Source organism: Herpailurus yagouaroundi, unplaced genomic scaffold, assembly GCF_014898765.1.
Source record: "Herpailurus yagouaroundi ecotype Mexico unplaced genomic scaffold, PumYag 190, whole genome shotgun sequence".
NCBI lineage: Eukaryota > Metazoa > Chordata > Mammalia > Carnivora > Felidae > Herpailurus > Herpailurus yagouaroundi.
In genome coordinates, this window is record NW_024412421.1 from 9975747 (window position 1) to 10002102 (window position 26356).

The window sequence follows — 26356 nt, forward strand, 5'->3', positions numbered from 1 at the left end:
TGTCTGACCTGACCTGGAGCGGTGGGGGCCTCCTCTCCCCTCGGCCGCCCCTGTTGCCTCGCCGGCATCCTGTGGGGCATCTGCTTCACATTCATTCTGCTGCTATTCTCATAAGTTTTCCCCTGGTTATTTTTTGTTTATAATTTTCTTAAGGGTTGCATCCTTGAGTGTAATTTTATTATGTCTTAATGCCACATTTTGTTTATTGCGTTGAGGAATGCCATAGTCAACTTTTTGATAGGGTTAATGAAAAAATAGAATCCTGCCTACAATTTTCCTTCATAGAAAAATTTCAGGAACTGTATTTTGTATGGCAGTGAATTTGAAACCCTGACCAGATAATGGAATGCAGGTTTTTCCTGTTTAAGTCATTGAGGATTGAATAATTTTAGTAATCCTTTTCTTTCTATTGAGGAGCCTTTTTTTTTTTTTATCACTTTCTGATCTTATCAGTGTTTTCCAGCTAATAGTAGAAATAGAAAATATGTGCAGAAAAAAAATTACATGAAAGTTAAAGTTTTAGTGTCTCTTATTTAAAATAATAGTAACAATATGATGAACCTTGCTTTAGTAAGCAAATCCAGACTCTGAATATCTGCATTTATAAAGGAAATCTTGGGGCGATATTTAGCTTTAGAATTCCTTCAAATAACAGCTTCCCTACTGAATTAAAAATAGAATTTGTTTAAAAGAATTCTATTTACAATCAACCTGGTAAGAAATAACATCTGTTGTGTAAAGTACATTGGTAACAAGAACTAGTAAGCTAGAAGCCCTTCTTTTGTATCCACCATTATCCCCATGTAATAACTTAAGATGCCGTGGAATCTGGGACTCAAGCACATACTCGAGCAGTTTTGCTTGGTACGGTGTCTCATAGTGCTGTGCAAAGAGTTCTGTAAACAAGAAACCCACATCCTGAACCCAGGACCTAGACCGGGTCGCTGTGTGACCTTGGCCAGAATCTGAGTTTCTCTGTCCCTTATTTTCTTAATGTGTGCCACAGGAAATAAATGATATAAAACTATATACTTACATATATATAAAATGTTAAATTATACATATATATAATTTTTTGATTGAGGTAGAACTTCTTCATATAGTCTGCTCGTTCTTGTCAAAATCACTTGCTTCCTCTATCTAAATACTGAGGCTGATAGATGCTGTGTGTGTGTGTGTGTGTGTGTGTGTGAGAGAGAGAGAGAGAGAGAGAGAGAGTGTGTGTGTGTGTGTGTGTGTGTTCGTGTGTGCGTGTGTGTGTGTGTGTGTATGTATGGGACAGACAGACAGTCACAGACTGATAGAAAGCTCTCCTCATTCTGAGTTTCTGAAATCTGGGACGGCAGTGAATTGCCCTGGAGGAATATTTAAGGAGAGATCCTTCCTCCTTCCACTTTAGCCTATTCCCATTAATGACTGCATTTACTGGGGAACTACTTCCTGAAAACGTGTTTGAAGGGGAAATCTTACTTCTGAAATTACGTTCACCCTGGTGTGTTAAGTTTGGGCCTGCTTCTACACCCTTCTCCCACCCTTGTTGGTTTATAGGCATACCAGAGGCAGAACTGTATTCTGGGGCAGCAGAAACTCCTTAGCTTCTCCGTGCAGAGGGAGCTTTCTTTTCCCTGTTTTTTCTTGACCCCTGGGCAGATGAGTTTGCATATGACCATCAGAACCTTAATTTGTTTTACTGCTAAATAATGACTTGCGGAAGTCAGCTGATTTCTATTGACTGCCTAAATCTAGGCCCTCACTTAAAACAATACTCAAGGTGAAATGTCATTGATAAAATTAGCAGATTGCTTTTTCATTCTCAGCTGATTTGTCAGGACAGATCAGCTGTGAATGCCACACCACTGACTTTGGGCCAGGACCATCTCATCTTCCCTGAACCTCCTTGGCACTAGATAGATGCAACGGAGAAGGAAGCCGACTTTGGGAATTGAATACTGTTGGTCATGATGCTTAGTCACAGAGTAGAGTTCCGTGCCTCTGCACTTTGGCCAAGAACCACCTCAGCATCCGTCTTACTACCTAAGGCTGCAGTGATCTCAGGGAGCTAAAGAGATTTGAAAGAACAAACAACAAGCAAAAGTAATATTTAGGTCCTCTTCAAGTAGTTGCCTGTATCTGCCTGGGTGGGGTCTAGTGAACACTAATACAAATCAGTGAAGTGGTTTTGTTGAGTGTCCACTACGGACAGCACTATGGTAGGCACCGATGTAATTAGAATAAACATAAATTCTGGATACTGTCCTCTGGAAGTTCATCCATCGTCTTCTACCTGGAAATTCAAGACTGACCAACATTTCTATAATAGGACCAAGCTGTCCAAGGCAGTGTAAAATGATGGACAGAATTGAATGGGAATGATAAGAGGTTCTCCATGGCTTGGGACTTCAGAGGAGAAGAGTGGGTAATGATGAATGAATTCTGGGGTATTGGGGAAGACCCCCACCCCGGAACAGACAGGATTTGAATGGGCCTTTGAAAGATTACATGGGCATAGCTTGCAGGAAGTGAAAGAGGATATGAGAATAATAGCCTGACCAAAGTCAGGGAGGTGAGAACAGAAGTTATGTGCTAAGAAATGAAATCTGTCAGGGAGGGGGTATCAGATGTGGAAGGAGTGACTGCCAAGCAGTGGAGTGTAGGCAGCACATGCTGTTGAAAGTTTTGGAGCAGGTAAATGTCAAGAAGAAGGGGAGGGGGGTGTGGAGACCCATGGAAGTTGGATTGGCCAGTGGAAAGGATACCTGCTGAGGTGGTGTTCAGAGACAATTGTAATAATCCAGGCATGGTGATGACACCAGGACCAGGTGGGTTGGTGAGAAAACGCAGAGGAAAGGATGTGTGAGAGATGCTTGGAATGAAACATCTGCCACACTTGGTGCCTGATGGGCTTAAGAAGGATGTTCAGAAATAACTTGAAGTTTGTAATGAGGAGAAGGATTGGTGCTGTCGGTCGAGGCAGAGAAGTTAGGAAGATTAACTGGTTGAGTGTTGAGATTTCATTTCAGCTTTTGATGTTCTGGCAAGACATCCCATAGAAATGCCCCTGAAACATTTAGAGATAGGATAAGAAGCACTGTTCAGAAAATAGCTCCCGACAGAATTTTCCAGAGCCTCTGGTCTAGAGGTAAGAATTATGGCAGTAAAAATGAATGTATGGGAGGGGGAATATTTAGCACGGGGCAAGGGAACAAGGTCTCAGTGAGGAGAGAGGAGGCAGGAGGAGGTTGGTGATGGAGGGGAAGGGAAGCGGGATCCAGCTATGCCTTAGAAGGCTAGGGGGTAGGGCACAGTAATTGCCCAACCTCACATGGCCTCTCATTCCTAACTCTTAAAAGCACTTACCCACCAGTGATATTACATTATCTTCCCAGCAGCCCAGTGAACCTGGCAGAAGGTAGAACAGAGCTCACCAGGGATCTGTCAAAGTCTGATTTCTGCATAAAGCCCTGCATATTGTCATGGTACTTTAGAGCTTTACAGTGGTTCACTTGAACGTGGTAATTTCACCTGGCGATTATTATTATAATTCTACCTGAACCACAGAATTTCAATGGCTTGCCTTTTCTGTTCTATAATCTTATTTATTAATGATAACAGGTGAAAAAAAAGAAGGAATACTAATGCCACACCTTCAACAATGTCTCATCCTTGCTGGATTTCAAGTGTAGGCCTAAGGAAATTGGCCCCCTTTTCTTCCTACTCAGAAATCTTTCAAACCATTTAACTATATGAAGGTCAGAGAGACTTCAGCATCTGGATGCCGTAAGTTGGATAAAGTGTTCCTACTTTTTTAAGGAAAAATCTTTGTCCTATACCTGTTTTTTGCTGAGAAGTTCTTTCATGGACTGATTGGTAGGATCTGTAGAAAGATGGATATAGAAATAACAAACTTGAAGCTTTTCTATCAAAGAGTCTCATTATAATGAATTCTAAGGAACTGTGTAAAGGCGTGCTTTGTTGGATTTTGCATAGAATACTGTTTGAGAATCCAAGCCCTCACCTGAAATTCGGAGATCTTTCAAATACACAGAGACCTAAATCCACTTTGTGGCAGTAAGCTCCATCTGTCTTTACACTTTTGGGCGTCTAGATTTTTTATGTAGTGTGTATCTGGTGTACAACTAGCTGTTGTAGTTGGGAATGGTGTGGTGCACAGAGGGTTTTGAAATGTGTCGATCCCTTTGGTCGGAAGGATCAGACATGATCTCCATTTGTATAAACAAGCCCATTTTTATCCCTTATATTAATAAATGCTGGGTTCATTAGTTGTCTACCCTTTTTATTCTAGTTTTTGATGCTTGGGTCTATATAAACCAAAACAAAAATAAATAATAGACTACCGAATAAACATTTAGGAATTGATCACTTTATGTTCAGCTAGTGATAAAACAAGTAGAGAAGTGCCTCCTTTGTAAGGTGGCTGCTTTTCAGTGTTTTTATGATCTCCACGTACGTATTCAGGCCCCTGGGGTCTGAAGCAGGTTAGTTAACGCTTCTCTGTACCCTCTGCTCCAGGGTCCTTTGCAATCAGAATATTTCGCAATTCATCTGGTTTCCTAGATTGGAGGAAGACAGAATCCGAGCTTGTTTACAATTTATTCTAGCGTAAAGGAATATCCTGTTAATTTATTTGTTGGCCGTACTGTTGGAGAAAAATGTCTTAATAGTGGCTCAGTGAGGAGGGTTTTTTTAGTAATGAAAGTGGGTTTTCTCACTCTCCTGTAGTGAACTTCAGATGTCTCCCTTGGGAATAGGTTTTAACCATCAGTAAAATGGTTTGACTTAACCACACGGGGGGTTGGGGGTTCTTTTTTTTCTTGCCCCTTCTGTCCCCAGGCAGAGACTCCTATTGCATACCGACTGGGCTCCAATGCAGTATTTATTTGATCAGAAACAAAAGAGTTTGCTTCTTGCACCGGTTCAGAGAGAGGTCCCCCAGGATTGTCTTTTGTTCGGTAATTGGAGCATAAGCTGAGCCTGGTTAATTTCAAAGCTACCCCCAACACACGTTCCCTTCCCCCCTCCTCCCTTCCTTGTGTGGTTTCTGCGCTGCTAGTGGTACCTTGTATTGGGTCTGGAACAACAACAACAAAAGCTTGAATTGTTCAATGTTAGCTACAACTGCTGTGATACCTGCTATGGCACCTAATAGCACTGTTGGTGCAGTTAATTTTAAGTTAGGGGAAGAAACAAAACTAGAATGCTCTTCCGCTTTACAGTGCTTGTTAACGCATGCACCTCCAAATTATGCACTTGGTGCTATCACAGTGAATAAAACAAAGGAAATCACGAGTTGATTTTTATGTTAGTAGCAGAAGTTCTTTCATCGTTATGCACTGTTCAGACCCCAGTGTGTTCCTATGTTCATTCTTTTTCGGTCATGTTTTTTATAAAGGCAGAAATGTCTGCAACATCTCAACTCGGAGCATTTAATTGGCTAAAGTTCTGAAGTAAGAAGTATAAGTTAATTATATTAATTGTTTTTCTTTTAAAGCAACAAAGTCTAACTTGGTTCTGCTTCTTTAAATACCAAAATGATGACTGTAGATGAATAAGAAGCCCAGGTAGCCAAATTCTAGATGCTAAGTAGCCAAGTTAATATTTGTATAAAAATATATTACAAAATTGGCAAATACCATGTGTCATTCTGGTTCTGCAGTATAGGTGTTGGTTTTGCAATCAACAGATTGCAATTGTAGGGTTTGTGGTTTTTGGTTTTGAAGATGGAAGGGTATTTCTCTCGATTTTTTTTTTTTTCCTGCAATCTGCACCATGATAATGATGGTCCACTACCTGACTAGCCTGACTTTAATCATCTGATGCATGGTTCTTCGTGCAGTTTGATCTTTGCTTTTTCACAGGCTTTCTTGAAATTGCACAGTTCTTTGCTGCATTGAGTTTCTTTTAGTGACAGTGAAAAGCATATGTTAGTATTTTAATGTAGTCTTTGATTTTCAGGTTATACATTAAAACACAGAAGAAAAAAAAAATCCTGTCTGAGGAGCTCTTTTAAAAACCATTACGGTAGAATGGGAATATTCATTACTTACACATCATATATTTTTCCCTAAATGTTGTACGAAGAAGTGACAGTTGAGCCGAGCATATGTTAATAAAAGGTCTGCATTTTCCTGTGTCACTGACAGTTTCATTGGCTGTATATTCCTGAAACGCAAAATAGCCTCAGTTCTGTTCAAAGCTATAATTAATCTGAATAGTTATTTAAACAGTATTGAAATCTTTTAACTACTGAGAGGCCAAACATTTAAGATGGTGAATGTACTGTTCTGTTTGAAGGATGGTGCAGTTGATGAGGGCACGGCGATCTGAGATGCTTGTGTATGTTGGATCTACACATCCTGTAGGCTAAAATGGCAGAATCTGTCTGCTGCTGTATAAAATCTTTTAACTACCATTTATTTTAGCATCATGGCATGTGCAAATTCCTGCTGCTCAGTTAAGGGACCAGCTTCACAACTGGTGTTACAATCTGTGGCCACAGCATTGCATCACAATGCAGCAAATGCATTTTCCACATTAACCAAACATGACAGCTGAAGCGATTATTAACCATGCAAGATGTCGGAAGTCATCAAAAATTCACATCAGAGTAATTGCAGTGGCTTGGGTCGAAAAAGAAAAAGTATCATAGCATTCCTTGCCTACATGTTGTCTCTCCCCCTCTTAAATCTTAACTTGGTACAGTCCGTTAACAATAAAATACCCTTCTGTAACCTATAAACTGTTACTCCCATCAGTTTGTGCTTTCAAACTGATAGCTGACTTCTCTGAATTTGTGTGGAGCAGCACGAAAGATGACGCTGTGCCCCTGGGGCTGCAGGACACCCTTTTTAAGGGGACCCTGCAGTCTCATTGTCTAATTGGACTCTTTAATGCTTCAGTCATATCACACTTGCAGGGTGTTCTCTTTTCCTTTTTCTTCTTTCTCTCCTCTCTCCATCTCTCTCCTCTCTCCCTTCCTCTTCCTCCCCCCCCCCCCAAAACACCCCCTGATTTCTGGCTGTCTGGAGTGGGAAAAACTTGAGCACTGGTTCCAACGGAGCTCATCCCACATAGAAGGTATGGAAGAGCTGCAGTGACCAACAGCATCGACTGGTCTGTAACTCCTAAAATTTGAGAGCTGCAGGTAGGATTACCTATGTTTTGTAAAGAAATTAAGATAAATGCACCCTAGTAAATAGACTGACAGCATGTTGTTGCAGTACCTTTGAAAGACGAGATCTTGGCTTGTTTAAAATTTCAAGGTAAATTCAGAAGATTTAACTCATTTGATAGAAAAAGTACTTGGTTCTCCTGAGAATTGTTCAGATTTGTGCCTTGTCATTCTAATATTTTTCTTAAAAAAATCCATTGGGTGGGGCAGAGAGGTATTTGCTTAAAGATTTAAATAGTTGGTTATTTTGGATTTTTCAGACTTCATCTTTAAGTAATAAGTAGTATGGACTTTGTAAGGTTTTTTTAAAAAGATGCATGTGAAGTGTAGAATTCTTATATGAGGTAAAATATTAAAATAGAATTTCCTTTTGATAAAACCAGATCCTTTGGGATTGTAGGTGACTCTGTGTGTGTGTGTGTGTGTGTGTGTGTGTGTGTGTGTGTGTATTATGCCTTAATCATTTATATTTTGTTATAGGGAGGAAGTAATATTGGAAGTATTTGGGATTATCTCACAGGAAATGCTTTAGCATAAAGCTTTAAATAAGAACTAAATAATAACATCAAAGATATGGGTTTTTAAGTATTATCAGGTAGGCGATTTAAATTAAGGTAGTTACTTTTTCTTTCTTAAATTCATCCTCAAAAGAGTACGAGTCCTTTAAGTATATTTCACATTTTTGGTGTAGAGAATGTGATTTCAGTACATGAGATGAAAACTTCCTAAGTCATGTAAGCATTATCTGGAGGGTAATAAAATTATAAATGTTGCCTATAACACTTTTAATACCTTGATTAATATCAGAGTTGAAAATGCTTTTAATCAGCATTAAAAAGCAGCTTGCTTGTTGCCTTCCCTTACAAACAACAGAAAAAGACAGTGATGTATAGCTTTTTATCCCAAGGAATGTATTTGTATCATGGGACCTGTAGGGTCTAGACTTCTTTCTGCAGCAGGGACTTGGAAATTGCTCACCTAGTTGAGAGATTAAGCTCTCTTCAGAGGTGGGGGACTTTCTGTACTCTTAACAATAGGAAGATTTGAGGAGCTGTCAAGTGGGGAATGGAGGAGAGCTGCTCAGGGAAGGGAGAGGAACTGAGAATTTTGCTCATCTCAGCATTGGAGATCTGGATTTGCCCACGACTAAGATTTCTTTAAAACTCTGACCCAGTGCAGCATTGCAAAGAATTGATTTGTGAGATGAGACAATGAGCTGTGGTTTGCATTTTGTAAAGATGGAGGAAACCTCTAACACTGACCCTGTATGGGAGATGACTCAATTATCCGTGCCTTGGTACAATTGCAAATTATTTTCCTTTGTCTGAAGTGGGTGGATGCCAGCGCCTTCATCAGAGCTCCTTAATTTAATGTATGGAAAATGTCTCAGCCACCATTTTTAACAATTAGCTGTATCATGGTTGAGGTGAGCTGCATTCTGAAGGCAGCTGCAGGGCCATTTCATTTACATTCGGCTCTGTGGCACCAGAGCTTTGTGACTGTAAAACTCAGAAAATGAATTTGCATACTGCATAGAAGAGTTCTCTAAGAGGGTGGAGAATATTCTCAGAAAGAAAATGGAATCCTTTTGTCTACGGTAAGTATTTCTCATATACTCATATAGCGGGGAGAGATTGAAAATTTGTCTTTGGTTGAAAGGGCAAAATAGACTTTTAAATGAATGCTGCAAATATTAAAGGTGTAACAGAGGTTCTTGGGTGTATTTTTTTTATGTGTGTGTCAGAAACCAAGTGTAAGATATATATACATGTGTATGCATATATATGTTTGGAATATGGGTTCTATGAATGATTTTAACACATGTTTTCAATTCATTATTTGGTAATTTAAGTTAATGAGAGGTATGAATCTATCACTAGTCAAAAGGTGAAAATGACACTTGGGATAAAAAAAATCCAAATATGCTATATTTAAGAGTTCAGGCATCTTTTCACGGTCTTTTACAAAGAGTTTGTTTTTCAATCCTGAAGAAAATTGCTGGATTTTAATTTAGTTTTTGTTTTGTTTTGTTTTTAGAAGAAAACCCTTCCATGTTAATGATCTGTAGTAGCTGATTGAAATATATAAGAAAAAGTGTTTTAACAAAACAAGATTTTGTCCTAAAAGATCAATAGATTGAGACTTTCACTCTCTTTAATGGGGATAATTCTTAGTGTCTTCTGTTTAATTAATAGTTGTGACTTCAAAGCTACTTGTGGAAAACTCTTGTTTGTGATTGTAAGCTTAGAGATCTTGATTCTTAAAATTAATTGGATTTGACTGGCTTATTCCTTTGTTCCTTTATGCTGTTCCTAAGAGAAGTAAGTGGATTTTAACTTCGACTTCTGTGTTTATTTTTTTAAAGGCACTTAACCCTGAAGAATGTATAGTAAGTGTATTTTACAGTAAACTGTACCATGAAGAATTTGCTCAAAATGCTTTAGTAGTTGTTTCAGGAGTTGAATCTTCACAGAACTGAGTATCCGAGAATCCTTTTAACTTGATACCAAATTTATAAAGCCAGCTGTTCCTGCAAGTCCTACTGCTCTAGCTGTTATTCATCCTACTCACTGAATGCTGGTTTTCTCTAATTGATAGATGTTTTTGAAACTAAGGGAGAGGAGGATTTTCACATCAGTCTTTTCATTGAAACAGGAAGGCTCACTTTCCTGAGCCCTGTTCAGAATCCTACAAAGATTCCATAAATCTTACATAAATCTCAGGGTTGCAGCATAAGAGCCTAGATCTCCGTATAATTTTTGTAACCCTGGGAAGGACATTTAATATATTAATTGTTTAGATGTGTGGTAGAATGCAAAGGGATTCCTTCCCCTTGATTTTTACAAGGCTTGCACTCAGAAATAAAAGAGTTCTGGGGCAGCAAACTAGAACTCCCATTTTAACTGCAGCTTTGCTTGCATAAAATGGTTGGTTGGATGGCTTGACGGGTATCACAAAGCCTTCCATTGAAATTTTTAAAGTGAAACTTGGTTGAAAATTCTGATCTTATTTTCTTTCTCTGGCTTTATGTAAATCACATACAAGGTACTCTGGGGAGATAGCAGAGACCCAGTTGCTTTCCGGGTCTTTGCCTCTACCATGGTCTACTCAAGTTTGGCTCCTGGGAAGAGGCTCTCCTTTCTCATACTTATAGGGGGTTCCCAAGTCTCTTCAATCTAGAAGCTCTTTGGTTTTCTCATGCAGTTTTAGCCTAGCTGCTAATAAAGAGTCAGGGGCTCGCTCTTTTTGCTACAAAAAAAAATATTCATATCAAACCTTTGACTGCTCTGGCAGTGCCATAATGTAGATAAGCAAGCATGTCGGCCAGCCCGCTAGAAACATTCCGTGGCACTAAGATGGCAGTGAGGAAGGAGTAAAATGGCGTCACCACGAACACTGTGATAAGAGGTGGAGCGCATGAGTTATTTTTCTTTAATCAAGTTTGAGGACACCTCTAGTAGCACTGCTTTGCCAATTTACAGTTATTTTTTTATTCTGTTAGAAGATGGAAATTTTGAGATTTTCCTGAAGTAAAAGACTTAATTAGCATTTATATCTAAATAGCTTCCAGTTGTTCCTTTTAAGAAATTGGTGACAGATATGGATAAAATACATTTTTAAATATTTTATATTAGTGCTTTTGAAACTCCTTGCTTTGTGTTTTCTTCTTTCTTTAAAAAAAAAAAAACGTAGAAACATAACTTCTTCCAGTAGAGGATGGATTTTAGAAAACAGGACAGTATGAGTCTCCTTTATGACAAGATGAAGCCAGCATTCCTATGAAAAGATGTTATTTGTTTTTGAGTCTGTTTTCATTCTAGCTCTGTGTGGGCTTTGGTTATTTTATATATAAAATATATGTTGCCACCTTCAAAACCCAAGTTCATTTCTTTGTGGTTCAAGGTATGGATTATTTTGGAAGTGAACTGTAGTCATGGTAGTAGGACAATGCTAATTTCTTACCTGTTCCCATGTCTCATGGAGTTGGAATTTCGGGAGCCGGCCTCAGAGTTTATGAAGTATTATCAGCTCATCTTGCAGTTAGATAAAGTACGGTTTACAGTAGTTAAATAACTTTCTCAAGGTCATCCATCTGGAAAGCCGTTGATTTTCCCTAACTTCAGGCCACCTAACTCCTTATCTTTGCTGTGCTGTGTATGCTACTGTCTACATCTGATTGCCTGTCTTTCTCTTTGTGGGCTCACTGGTGACTGGTGGCCCTAATGGATTGCGCTTTCGGCAAAACCTATATTTACTTCAGCCGCTTAACTCGTGGAGATGTTCCTACTCGTCTTGCCAGAAATGACTTAATTGAACTGTGCCTGGAGTCTTCCCGGGCCTGTGTTGATAGGCATTTATAAATTTATCATTTATAAATGAACATTGAAAAATAAGACATTCTGCAAGTGGAGCTTTTAGGTCCATTATGTTGTCTCAGCTCAGAGGAGGAAGTGCTCATCTCCTGGGATAGTCATGAGCGTCACGTCCGTCTGCCCCGAGCTTCGATGGAGCCGGGCATTCTGACGGCCCCTCCCAGCAGATCATTCCTCCAGCTGTAAGGTATGAGGGATCCCATAGTGCAGGCTTGTCCCTTTTCCTAGTAAGGATGGGCTGGGCAAAAGGTCAGTTTCAGGCTGTTTGTATTCGTAAAGTGGTCTTGCTCTCTCTCCTGTTTGTATTTGCCACTCCAGCTAAGCAGTGTTTTCTGTTTCCTGTACCCATGGTGATTAATGGTGAATGGTGTATCCTGGGGTATTCCCTCAACACTGACAGGGTGAAGTCAAAACGTTTCCAAGCTTGAGGTTTTAGAGAGTGCAATCCCAACGACTGTTAGCAGGGCAGAAGCGTACCGTGGCAAATTCCATGCGAGACAACGGAAGTTAGAAAAGTCTCTGGCTCGTTTTAGTGGACTCCAGACAAATGTTTGAAAAAGAATTTCTGAATAAGAAGAGACTGCAGCAACACCAAAGCTCCCTTTTCTGTGACGGCCATGATGATCCATCCCATAGGCATAGGCAGTGCTGCATAGTGGGAGGGGCTGTGATTTCCGACTGCAGTGTGAGTGACTGACACCGTGTGCCAGTAGGGAGTTAATATGACACGTGGTTCTCAAACATGGCCTTCCCCAGCGGCGCGCCTTTTGCTTGCTAAGTAGAACTGGATCTTGAGCGCTGTGGAAACGGCCTGGCATGGCCTGGCCAAACCCACTAGGTTCCCACCTCACCGGCTTGGAGACACACCCTCCGCTGTCAACTCTCACAACCCCCCAAATTTGCTTTTGTTTCCTGTTTCCAAAGGGAAAAGACACTAGATAGCAAAGCAGGGGATCTGTGGCTTGTTTTTTTAATACAATATGAGGTTGTTTTAGTGAGTTCTTTTAGAGTGGGTTTGGGGGATGGTGGGGGCAGCGGTGGCCATGATAAAGGCCATTATTGGAGCATTCCCATTTTATACCGCAGTGCGTTTTGAGTACCCAAGGTTCTTTGAATGTGGACCGATCCATCTCCAAGATGGAAATCAGTTCCTCAAAGACATATTAAAAACATTTTTATCATCCCTTAATGCGTATCCTCCTTTTCTTACCTTCCTGTCACGTCAGGTGGCTGTGGGATTAATATTTTTTCGATCTGTTCATACCCTTGAGTGAGGAGAGGGTTCTGGTGCTGGTTTTTAAAGCCAGACATACTTTGCCACACTGTTACATACCATTTGCAAAACTACATTGAAGTTTTCTTTTCAGAATCCCCCCTGTTCTTATGTCCCCAAAGGTTAGCCCTAGCAAGTGCACTAGTTTTTTTTGGTGATGGTAGGGAGGGGGGTGCGCAGGGAGATAAAATGTTCAGAGTTGCTGACCTTGCTTTCTCCCGTGGGGCCACCTCAACGGTCTGAGAACAGTTGGCTGGCTGCCCTCCCTCCATCTCTGTCTTGGCTTCTAGTGTTCCTGTTCTTCCCTGCCCCACTTCTAGTAGTGGAGAGAGAAGAGGATGGCCAGCAGAGGCCCAGCCACTGCAGCGTGGCACTTCCTGCCGCATCATGGCCTCTTTCACTAGGACACAGGCTCTGGCTTGTTTTTCATGAAGTGGTAAGGTTATCAGCACTGAGCAAGCCACATCATCTCCCCAGACCTCTTGTGACCAGCAGGGGAAACTCATTTATGCAACCCTGAAAGGTTACTGCAGGGCTTTGCTGGATTTGGGAGGCGGGGAGCGGTGTTCTGCCGAAAACATTTTTTCTTCCCTAGTGCCTAAATCGCCCTCGTTTACGATCCTACTTATTTATATTGTGCCCTTACTACTTGATCCCCCTCTGCACGTGGCCCCCAGTGACTGAGCTGAACAGATTGCTTTCCTTTCCTGGATGGCCAGAGGTAGGTAACGTAACAGGACTGCCCTGGGCTCCCTGCAAGGGCACAGCTGGGTTTGCAGCAGTAGCACAAGCGATTTAAATGGCCCTCACAGGAGGGACAGCCCTTACTTAACCTCAGCCTTACTTTGCAAGGACGGTAACTCAAAGTGCTGATAAGCAGCCCTTGCTTCATGACTTGGTGTAGAAATAGGAAGAGGCATCTAGTAGTTATGTGTCTACATTGTGTTGACAAGGGAGGTGTGCTGTGCCCTCCTGCACCCCTCACTACCGCACACAGGAATGGCATGTCCCTGTTCTCAAAAACCTTCCCTTCTGGGTCATGGTGAGTCCCGCCTCTTACATTGTCTTTCTTTACTCAGTACTGAAAATCTTGGAAGTTGGGCTTTTGTTGTATGGTAATTCCTTTCCCTTCTCTTTCTCTTCTTCATTCTTCTGTGGGCTGGAGAAGATAATAGGAAGGGGTCCACAAAAGGCAGTAGGTGGACTCGTGTGAGTGGCTCTCTCAAAGGCCTGTGGCTTTTCCAGACGGCACAGACAGGTGAGATGGAATTTCATCACGCCTGGATTGGCATGCCCTTGAAGAGACCAGGCATGCCAGCCCCCTTAAGTCAGTGCTGCCCGGAAGGCCCTAGGCAGATCCAGAAGGAGGCACTGCTCAGAGCTGTGTGTTCTTAGGTTTAGAATCTCCTTGGACACATTGGGTTAGATTTAACCTGTGAGAATTTGTAGACCATTCTTTAAACCAATTTGAATTATGGGAGCGACTGATTTGTTTTGCCTTAATGGACCCAAATCTGTCACCTAATTGCGTGGTCCTTTGTTTAGCCCAGTAGTAGAAACCAGGTACAAAATGGGACCCTGAGGCCTGACAGTGACAGATGGCCTGGTGCCCATGCGGCGCCATGTTACAGCGACAGGGTTTGCCACCTGTGGCTCCAGAGCTGCCTGCAGGCCTATGGATCTGCTGAGCTGGCAAATGGTGGGACTCACAGCCACTCTTGCAGGGTCTGCTGCCACCTGCTGAATGAGAGTGGCTAGACTTTTGCATAAAAGCACAGTGAAAGATCCTACAACAGCATTAAAAACATGGTACAGTTGGTGATGTCAGCTGCCAGCTTAGCACTGCTTTTTGCAGGGGGATTTTTTTTTTTTTTAACACTTATTTTTGAGCAAGACAGAGCGTGAGTGGGGAAGGGGCGGAGGGGGTGGGGGTGGACACAATCCGAAGCAGGCTCCAGGCTCCGAGCTGTCAGCACAGAGCCGGACGCGGGGCTCGAACTCACAGACTGCGAGATCATGACCTGAACCAAAGTCGGACACCCAACTGACTGAGCCACCCAGGTGCCCTGCAGGGGGATTTTTTAAAGACCTCTATCTATGCATCTGCTTTTTAAAATATGATGCGGTCCGTGAAGAACAGTTTAAAGTATTAAGTTTTGTAGAAAACAAGCTATGGGATTGACTCTAAATACCCGAGTTGCAGGATAAAGCCTGGATTTGCTATTCATATCGTATTCCTTGCAAAAGAAGATTTCACTGTCTCTTAGGTGTTTTAGGCTGACATTTTATGTATTCTTACTCTATTGCATTAAATATTTCTCTGATGAAATAACCAAACATGCTATAAGACCATATGAAATCCCCCCGAATTTTAAAAATGTTTAAATTTAAAAATTTCTCTGTTCATCTTTTAGGCTTTATCAGTAATGAACATCTCTTTGCACCTGCAAATTCCTCGAGGCGTTCTCCGTGGGCACCACAAGGGAGCTAATGAAAAGCGTGTCCACGCCATCTGATAGGCCCAGCGGCTCTGAGCACTGGCAGGGTTTCCTTTGTGCCCATCTGAAAACAGCATCTTGCTTTGTCCTTCCTCACTTTCTCCTCAACTAGCAGTTTTACTTTTGTAGAAAATTCACCCAAGAGAAGGTTTCAGAAGAGGTCATTTGTTCAGAAACTGGGAAGATGGGAAATTTAGGAGAGGTTAAGGGAATAGGTATTTTACTCAGAATGAGCAGAAGCAGGATAATGGGTATAACTCACACTCCTGTCTTTTTAGAAATCAGACACTTCTCCATTTCACTATCTAAAGGTAATGGCTACTTGCCGTGCTTATCGGAATTCTGGTTTCCATCTTGGAACAGACCCTCTTGAGGATTCCGTCTGTTAAGCTTATTTTTTGATCTGCTTAGTTTTCTTTTCCTTGTTTCATTACCTTCTTAGCTGTTGCTTATATCTTGGCAATGTTTTTTTAATCCACAGTGACCATTGTCAACTGTCACTGCTTGCTTGTGTTATTATTTTGATTTGGAATATTGGTTACAGATCTATTAATTTGTACATTGTATGTATTAAATGAGAGAAGATACAAGGCTTTTACAGCACTCACTATGTGTTTTGGTCAGATACCTTCTCGTAGGCAGTCTGGCCTGCTGTGGGGGCTTCACTTTGAATTTTTGACAGAGTAGATTGCAGTTGACAGTTGATCTTTTGAAGGGGAAGAGACACGGAATGGTCTTTTGTGTTTTGAAGGGGAAGGACCATGTAAAATACGGCTTTTGCCATATCATTGTATCTTTTTTGTTTAATTTTTTAACGGCCAGGAAATCTGTGTTCAGAGTCTTCATTTCAAACTGTTTACGTAACTGTCCGGCAGAGGACTTCTTCCTTGTAGACGGGAAGCACTTTTCGCCATCTTTCCTAGCTAAAATGGACACCAGAATTCTTCTCCCAGAGACCCTTATTTCTCACAGTTCTCACTTTTGGGAAGCAAATAAGCTAAGAGAATTTGGCCATTTGACAAAAACATCCCTGTGCCCACTCCCGTCTTCTGCAGTAGGAGTTAGCTGCCACTTGTATTCTGAGACCCAGTCTGCCTGGTGACTAAAAATAAGGCCGTTTCATGCCTGTCTTTCCCAACGTGCGCCATTTCAAAGCTCGTTTGGCTGTCAGGTACCTGAGATGTAACCACACGTTTTTTAGGAGAGTTGGCTTAGCTTGCGGTTATGTTCTGGGTGGTTCTTGGTTAGTACAGGTGTCCTTTGCTTTTCAAAAGTTTGTGTTATGCCACTTTGCTTTTATAAAAGACCTACATTAGTACCTGTGTGCTAACCAAGAGGAATTCAAAGAGGACTTTTGTTTTTATGAAAAAGGTGAAAAGCAAAAATAGCCTTCAGCATCTGTTTTGTAGCAAGCAGTTAGAGAGGCAGTGTGCACCAGGCAGTGGTGGCGAAAGCAGCATCACCAGACTCCTTCCCTGGGAGCCACACCGGCATCGCGGCCTCGGCCTCAGCCGCCAGAGCTCTTTGAACTGTGTCTGTGAGCATCTGTGCTTTCTTTTGATTTATTTTGTGCATCCATTAACAAGATGTGCCTCAAGGTATCAGAAAAGCCTAAGAGAGTTTATTTTTGGGGTCTGGGAAAACTCGGAATTTTTTGCACAGGTGTTAATGGTAATTGCTTCTTCGCTTTCTTTCTTTTTAACTTACGAAAGGGTTCAAAGGTATGTTCTACTTCCAAATAGCAGAAGAAACCTTTATACATTACAGGGCAGCCCACTTCCTCTGTTAAAGATGGAACACGTGGCTGGAGATCTTGGACAGCTGTACAGTGTGTATTGTTCCACAGCAATAAACAGTAATGATATTTTGAGACGTCATAGAGTTGACATCTAGAGCAATGATTTCCAGCTTTTTGTCTGTGATCCTTAGAAGCATTATATTTTACACCATGACCCACTTCATACATATAAATGCTTGCAACTCTATAATTGAAAGAAAACTTTCACAAAACAGTGTTTACGTATACCACATATCTCTGTTGCATTTTATTTCATTAAAAAAAATGCTAATCGATTTCATGACCCATTTACCAGTTCTGACCCACATTTTGAAAAACACCATTCTCAAGGAATGCCACAAACTTGATATTTATTTGTTGTCTCATTCTTCCCGTCACTGTGTGACATAAGGGGAAGAAATGAGTAAATATTGAGTCATAAAATATGTTTATTCTACCTTGATTTGCTGTGATAGAGACAGTATGGTAGGATGGAAAAAGGTAGAAAAGGGGTCAGAAAATTTGGTTTCTAAGTCTAGGCTTTGCTACTAAGGAACTAGGTGATCTAAATAATATGGAACCACAACATTGTAGGGTTGATAGAAGCTCTAGAAACCATCTCGTTTGGCCCTTTCAACGTTTAAACCTACATTAATTAAGGACATGCATTAAAGTATGATCCAGTTAGGCAGCCCTGAGAAATAGCTTAGTATTGGGTTAAAAACAAGGACTAGACCCAGATATGTGTAACGCACACCTAGCATGGCGTCATCCCCATAGCCATGAAAGGGTTCGCCCTTACTTGTACTGGTATAACAGAATTCTCTGAGCCCTCAACTCATCATTTGTAAAGGGGAACTAATAGGGGACAAAGAAAACAAACTAAAGATACTTTGCTTCCCTCTTGGACTCCCACCTGTTTAGAAAGAAAAGGAAGTTTTTCTTTATTTTCTCGATTTAGAAGAAAATAAAATATAGAATAAATAGAAGTACTATTCCCTAAGTATCTCGGTAACATTTGGTCTCTTGAGAACTGTGTTTAAATTTTGCCTCTTCCTTATCCTTGTTGGGGTCCCTTGGTCCAGTTAGTTAAATGCTCAGATTCTGTTTCTTACCTGTAAAATGGGGAAGGGGTGGATGGGGGCAGGGGGAGTGATCATGCCTGTTTTTTCATATTGTTAAAAGATTAGCCATAATGTCTTTGAATTGCTTAGAGCAGCGTCTGGCCCTTAGTTGCTTGCTGAATGGGAGCTATTATATGTTACAGAAAGCTTGAAACCAAAATGCATTCAAGGAGCCAGTTAGAAGAGGGTCAGTTTCCAGGACTCTGGCAGTGAGGAGCAGTATACAGATGGGGAAGTCAGGAGTAGTTATCTTACTTAGCAGGCCAGTAGATGTTTGTGGAGGGAAACACTGAGCAATTAAAAAGTGCTTGTTGGCAAGAAGAGGGGACATTAGGGATGTGGTGCTCTGAGGGTCACAACTAAATGACTGGCATCTTAGTGGGAGGTGACCAGGGTCTTCTTTGTAACAGGGAGCCCCACCCGATGAGAAAAGGCACCTTCAGTTCACCCTTCATGCCCTCAGTCCTGCAGAAAGCCCATTCTCTGATGAGCTCTAAAGGCATGTCTCTGGGATGCTAGGTGTTAGAGGTGCCTCACAGAAGGAATTGGAAGGAAAGGAAACATGTGGAAAAGGGAAGTCAGGGGAGAGATCTGTGCGAAACTTGGGCTGAGGCAGGTATTTTTCTGCCCGACTAGTTCTTTAATTTGTTATTTTCCCTTGAGGTGTGTGTTCTTTAAAGGAAAGTAACTGCCACTAGATGGCACACGGATCCCGGCACTATTCCCACTGCATAAATTATTATTCTTTTAAAGATTCTTTTCAAAAGATAGGTCACCAGTGTGTTGTTTTTGAAAATCAAATATGATATGTAGCCTTTTTTTAGTGTTTCATTTTAGAGAGGAATAAAGGATTAAAAATTGAAATTCAAAAGCTATGTATCTTGGGGGTCTAGTTTGCGCTATAGAAGAAAGCTCAGTTGTTGAGGTATGTAATGGCTCATGGTCTTTGTTCATAGGAAGATGATGTGTAAAATGTGATGTTCATGCACAAGTGGTTGATTTACTTATCAGTGAGACTTTTGGAATGTAGGTTTATAATGAGTATTTTCAAGAGGAGTATAATCTGCCCCTAAAGCAACATCTGTTTTTCTTTCTTTCATTACTACTTGACATTTCATCTCTTAGAAAATTTGGAATTGTGTTTCTTACAGAAAATTATGTTGCTTTTAAACAAATGTATCTGATTATTGCTTTGCATCTGTGTTTTAAGAGTGTGTGTGTGTGTGTGTGTGTGTGTGTGTGTGTGTGTACACGTACCTGGGTTAAATGTAGACGTGGCTACATTGAAGGAATTGGATGGATGGGCTGGTCACTGGAAAGAGCAGAGGAAGTCCAGAGGGAGCACGGGGTGCTGGGCACAGCCCCTCCCACCCCAACTAAAAAGAAAAAAAAATGACACCAGGCCTGGTTAGGCAGTGGTTGTCACCCCCCTACCCCAGAGGTGGCTTGTGTGGACAGTCCACCTCCCAGAGCAGCAGCCGGGAAGAGGTGCAGCAAAGCACAGTCTATGCCTACTCTTTGTTTGCAAGCAGCATTCAGTGACAATTCCATAGCTTTGTTTATAAACTGTGATACTAAAACCTTTAGCTTTAGCCAGTAAAGACTGCTTGTGAAAGGGAAATTACAGTAAAGGTTTGTTGAGTTGATTCATTTGCTGGGAAGGGTATAAGGATCTGTTAAAATCCTCCCCATCATCTCGTGTCTGGTTTCCCATCATCTCACATCTGGCCAGAGGCAGGGATGTGGTGATAAGCTGCCTCCTTCTGAATGCACCACACAGCGTCCTAACTTTATGTGCTCTGGTTTAGTGAGGCCACTGCATTAGCAAACAAGTGACAATGCCTTTCCCCACCCCACCACCAAATAGCAGTGTAGGTATTTGGAGCAGCCTTCGTGTTGTGCCCTCAGCTGCCACAGCGACTGCCCAGAGCAGCCTGTGAGGGGAGCATTTCCTGGGCTCCTGGCCATTACCCTTGTTCATTCCAATGTATTGCCAGATTGGGGTGTGACAGGTGTGGGAGAATCATGGGCGACTACGTAAGAGATCAGGGAAACCTAGAACATTAGTAATATTTTATTTAAATTTATATGCCCAACTATAGTACCTCTCTCCCCACCCCCCTGCCCGCACTGTTTTTTCCCCCCCATAAGAATCAGCAACTTCATATCTGGGACTGCTTGAATAACATATATTAAAATGTTATAGTTGTTAAAATATAATAGGTGACCAAAAATTAACCATGGGGAGCCTGGGTGGCTCAGTAGGTTAAGCGTCTGACTCTTGATTTTGGCACATGATTTCGTGGTTCGTGAGTTCGAGCTCTGCATTGGGCTCCATGCTGACAGTGCAGGGCCTGCTTGGGATTCTCTCTCCTTCTCTCTCTGCCCCTCCCAAGCTTGTGTCCGCTTTCTCTCTCTCAAAATAAATAAATAAACTTAAAAAAAAAATTAACCATACAGTAAATTTTTTAAAACTCAAATAATGGTTTTTTTAAATGTAGCATATCTTAAAATCTTTAGCTTAATTCTACTCTGTATTATGTTCCCTCAGAGAGTTCATATTTTTGGGCATTTCTCTCTTTGATGTCACCAACAAATCTAAATCTAATTGATTCCAATAATAAAGCTATATGTATTAAACCTTGAGTCAAGCACTTGATTGCATTATCTCATTTAATAATTCATTTTACATATGAGTAAACTAATAGAGAGTTTGGGTGACTTTGCACAATTCATGCCATCAGTAAATGGAGGCACCATGATTTGAAACTAGGTCTGCATTGTGTTACTGTGTGGTTGTGTTTTGTAGGCATTTAGCCCCGTGCATATTTAACCAGACTTGTGGACTGTCTTCTGTTCCTCCCACTCATATTAAACAAGCAGCTGATATCATCGGACCTGAGATAGGGAGTACACATGGCAAAACCCCAGAAGAAATGTGTAGATTTTGGGGGGAGGGTATCCCAGCCATTGACGAATACGTGGAAAACACCTGGATGAATGAATGGTGATGCTTCTACTGCGGTAGGAAGAAACTGGAGAATGCATTGAAAGCAATAGAGAAATCTAGACCAAGAAGCACTGTGAGTGGCCGCATAGGTAAAGCTATATCTGTAATGTGGGCCGTTCGGAAATACTGAAGAGCAGTCTTGACTGTTCATTCACATTTGATATGTTTACAGGACGTGGACTCATGCTGCTGTTCCATGGGGACTTTACTTTCTAACGGCCATCATGTGCTTCCCACAATGAAAGGAACTAGTAAACATCTGGAAAAACCATCTGTTCTGATGGTTTTGAGTTAAGAAATTTCTGTCAGGGTGAAGGTGGACAGGATAGTACATATCCTTATAGTTATTTTTTCCCCCTACAGTATACTTTTTTGATTACTTGAAGGTTAATTTTAACCTCAGTTGTGTCATTTTTCCCCCTTTCCTAGGGTTTCCTGAAGAATGAGAAGGATAATGCCCTGCTGTCCGCCATTGAAGAGTCTCGGAAGAGGGTAAGAAACGGCCCTAGCTGAACTGTGAGGGCATAGTGTATACCCGCAGTACAGGTTCTGGAAGCTGGAGCCTGTGTCCTAGACCCAGCTCTCCTACTTAGTTAATTCACCAGAGGGAGTTCTAGGGAGTTGGAGGAAGACACGATGCTTGTATCTGTGTGTGTATTTAGTAACTGAAATGCATCTGAAACATAGATTCGCCAGTTAATTATTAAATTAATCCTGAAGTGGAAGGGTCAGACAATTCATTATTGCAGTATAAGTGGTATTTTGATTTCTACTGAATCAGCAGTTCAGAAAAGCAGGTATGACCATCAATAATTTTCCTTTGTTTCTTTTCCTTTTTTTTTATCATACAGTTTGACTTTCTGTGTTACCTTTTATATTAACAATTTCCCCAAGCTCTTAAAAAAAAAAAAGGCTTGGAGCTTGGTGCTCCAAAGGATGATAACTAAGTCGGTGAGAGCGGCAATACTTTGCATCAGGCATTCCCTCAAGATACTTCAAGATTGTTTACTAACATGTGTTATCTCCATTTTTTTCTGACAAGAATTAAAAGAACAAAACCTCTCCAAAACATCCCATTATGGAGTGAGAGATTTTTTTAGGCCACTGGAGTCCTTTACGGAGGGAGGAGGAAGGTTAGCAGTCATGTGAACTTGGTTCTAAAAATGCAGCTCTTCCCCGGAAGGAGGCTGGAAGGGTTCATGCCAGTCTGCCAACGGTGGCTATCTTGGCAAAAGTGAATTAGGGGTGAGGGGAAAACCTCCGTTTTGCTGTTTACTTTATAACTCTTATATCAAGTAAAATATGTTTATGTATTATTTATGTCGTTTAAAAAAATAATAAAACATACGCTTCTCAGTGTGCTTCATTAAAATGTTCTTTGCAGGTGGAAATGTCTCAGGAGGGCTGACGTGAGTGAGATAGGGCAGCAGGGGAGCTTGCCAGCTCTAATTTATAAGAAGATGTTCCGAAGGCATTTCTTTAAATGACCAAAAATTTTAATTATCAGAGTAAAAAAATCCCTAAAATTTTATTAAGTATATTTTTGGCAATAGTATTTATCCCTGGAAATAGAGGAATTCACTTGATTCAGATTTGAAAAAAAAAAATTTTTTTTAATGCTTTTTCTTGTTCACACTTCAGTGAGTTACTCACCAACATTGATTCTCCTGCTGTAGAGAACCAATGAAATTAAATTAGGATTGTCAAATGCCACTGAGCCTTATTAATCCATTTACCCTGCGGAATGTGTTTCTGGAATTGGCAGCCTCTGAACGTTGTGCCATACTGAGACTAAATGTGCAGCCAGCCAAAACATTTAAGTGACATACCACAGTGCAAAATGTGTGCATATATATTTGTGAGGGAGATGTTCCGGTGTTGGGGGCCGGCATGGGGGGAGACCTTTCACCTCTCTGGACACCAAGAGGCTAACCACTGAGCAAGAATTATTTTCAAACAAAAGGTGAGCAGCTTCCTGGCATTTTGGTGGTAATTTCATGTTTGAATAACTTGCCAATGTCCTGCTGAAATGCCAAGAAAACAAGCTACAAATCCACAAATGTGTCCTATCTTTTTCCATTTGGTGCATCCCAGCAAAAACAGAACAACATTATCAGAACATATGTAGAGTTTCTAAAAGCCAGCAACAGCTCAATAATAAACGGGTGTGAAGTCAAAGCATATTGCCCTCTTCCCTTTATGAAATTGGGGTTCGAGTGCTCCCCACCTGTTTTTAATTCAGTTGCCCAGTTCTCTTCCTGCCTTCCTTTCTTAACTGTGTTCAAAGAGATTTACACACGTAATGTGAAAGATTCCAATTTAATTTATAATTTCTCCACTGCTCTGTCATTTTCTGTGGTTTGTCTTTCCTTCCTTTTAATTTTCACACATCCACACAGCCTTTGAGGTTATTCCTTTTCACTTCCCTTGGATTTCTTTCCTTCTTGTCCCTACTGTTCCTACCTTTCACTTTGTCTCAGACCCTCACTGTCCTTCTCTTAGTTGTCAGTTAGTAGCTCTGTCGATCCTCTCTCACTAGCTCTTCTGGTTGACACTCTTCTTTGTACCTAATCCAGTGGTTCAGATGTGGGTCTAAAGGGAATAGGCTGGAATAGGGCAGATGGGTGGCTGATCATTCCTGATTAGCCCACAAATTCAATGTTCATTAGCTCTAATGTAATTAAGATAAGCTGGAGGTTGCATGGTCAAAGGAAGAGAATTTTAATGTTGGGCCATTTATTTTTATTGGAAGCTCCTTATCACACTAATGATGAATGGAACCACAGTGCTGTTCATTCAGGTTGTGGTGCTGTTTCTGAATGAGTAGCCTGGCATACTGCTCAGATGTATCTGAGGATTTGAGCCCAGAAAACTGCCAGTTTTCAAAGGACTTCCCTGTGTTCTTGAAACAGGAGTTCTTGGCATGTAGGTGGGCAGCCTGATGAATAGGTATTGCTTAATTCCCACTCTTAATTCCCATTAAGGGTCACTCTGACCCTTAATTGGTGCTGGAAATGTGTCCCCACCGTCCTTATCAACAGGGTCTCTGGGTAGTATATTGTCTGTTTTCTTCAGCTGCTTTTACTATCCTGCCTTTCTTTATCAGCCAGAGGGCTTATCCTTAAGAAAAACTCTTGCATCAGTCTGGTGTCCTGGGTCAATACCACAGCTTAGTGCCTCACCTGTTGCAAGCTCAGAAAGCTGTACGGTCTGTCAGCCTTCCCCCACCTCCTTATTTCTGCCTGCCCTGGTCCTCGTGCCACATCACCCTTCATTTTCCGTTGCTGGGAGAGGCTCACCGCTGAGGGAGTTGTTGGTTTGACCACTAAGTGGGAAGAGTTGAGAAGAAATTGCAGTTCACTTGTGCATGATTTCTGGTTATCTTCTAGGGAAATCACCTCTTCTCTTACCCTGCCACCGCCTTTCTGTTCCAGCGTACTTCTCTCTCTTCAAAATGTGGAACTCTAATATTTCAGTTCACTAATGTAACGAGACAAAGTGATTTTTTCCTTGGATATTTTTTCACTCCAGGCTAACTGACTGGAATGGTTCATTCTGCCTGACTGCAGCAAGAAGCAAGCCAGGTGGAAGACTGTAAAGTTTATGATTATAATTTCTCCTGTGTCTTTAGAATACATATTAGAGAAGAGTTTCATTGATAAATGGGCCAAAATCAGACTTGCAGGATATGCCAGCCTTCTTCCTAATCATTTGTGTGTGTGTGTGGTATCTACCTCTTTCACATTTTAATAAATATCGGTCCATACTCAAACATCCCATTGGTAGGAAGAGTGTATGTGATTTTTCTAGCAGTTTCCCAGAGCTCATGTATATGGGTATTATCAGTATAAATTATGTGTTGCCAAAAATAAAATAGGCATCGCTAATACTCATTCCCTTGGTGCTGCCTAATTAGATGCCAATCTGATAGCAAATGAAATGGCTTTTTGAAAAGTGGGCTTAAGCTGACGGGAGACGTGGTCTGCCAATTAAAGAATAATAGACTAAGAACTTAGGTCATGATTTAGTGTGTCTAGAAGTTGCTTTCACTGATCTCTTCAGAAGGTTTTGTTTTGTCTTCTTCCTTCCCTCCCTCCCTTCTTTTTTGTCTTTCTTTCTTTTTCTTCCTTCCTTCCTTCCTTCCTTCCTTCCTTCCTTCCTTCCTTCCTTCCTTCCTTCCTTTCTTTCTTTCTTTCTTTCTTTCTTTCTTTCTTTCTTTCTTCTTTCTTTCTTTCTTTCTTTCTTTCTTTCTTTCTTTCTTTCTTTCTTTCTTTCTTTCTTTCTTTCTTTCTTTCTTTCTTTCTTTCTTTCTTTCTCCTTTTCTTTCTGAGCACCTTTATTGTGGCAACAACCTGCTGTATCACTACTAGACAGGAGTGAGGTTTGCCAGACATTTCAGTAGTGACTTTGAGCACAGTGGTAGGAAACCTGATTGTAGAAGGCTCTGTTTTTGTTTTACTGATTTGCCTCCTTCTATGAAAATATTACTTTCTCTAAAAAAAATAAAGACACTGGGAGAATCTTTTGTTTTTGTCTTTTCTTAGATGCTTATTAAAAACCATGGATTTATATAATCCAATTAAAAATACTTCAGTTTAAACTGTGACAATTGTAATATGTAGCCTTATTTCAAAGGTTTAAAATATATATTTATCTTAATGAGTGAATGAAAAGATGTTCAACATTGCTAGTCATTAGGGAAATGTAAACCAAAACCATGAGATAACAACTCACACCCATTAGGATGGCTACGGTAAAAAAAAAAAGTCCAGAAAATAGTAAGCGTTGGCAAAGAGGCAAGGGTGTAGAGAAACTGGAGCCTTTTGCATTGTTGGTGGGAATATAAAATGATGCATCCTCTATGGAAACATGGAGGTCCATCAAAAAAGTAAACATAGAATTACCATGTGATCCAGCAATTCCACCTCTGGGTATATACCCCAAAGAACTGAAAGCAGGAGCTTGAAGAGAGATCTGTACATCCATGTTTATAGCAACATTACTCACAATAACCAAAAGGTGGAAGCAGCTCAAGTGTGCACGGACAGCTGGATGAACAAAATATGGCATGCACATACAATGGAATATTACTCAGCCTTAAAAAGGAAGGAA

General features: G+C 41.0%; 1 protein-coding gene across 2 annotated transcripts in view; it reads left to right on the forward strand.

Moving 5' to 3' along the window:
- NUP93 (nucleoporin 93) overlaps positions 1 to 26356 on the forward strand; it is a 104831-nt gene that overhangs the window by 46961 nt on the left and 31514 nt on the right. Inside the window, exons 1-2 of one of the 2 annotated variants that reach the window (XM_040498063.1) lie at positions 6766 to 7162; positions 21674 to 21736. Coding sequence is in view for 1 of the 2 variants with exons in the window: in XM_040498062.1 (XP_040353996.1) it covers positions 21674 to 21736 (63 nt within the window). In the remaining variant the exon portion in view is untranslated. Of the gene's footprint in view, positions 1 to 6765; positions 7163 to 21673; positions 21737 to 26356 lie in introns of those variants that run through there. The other variant, XM_040498062.1, reaches the window with a different exon arrangement.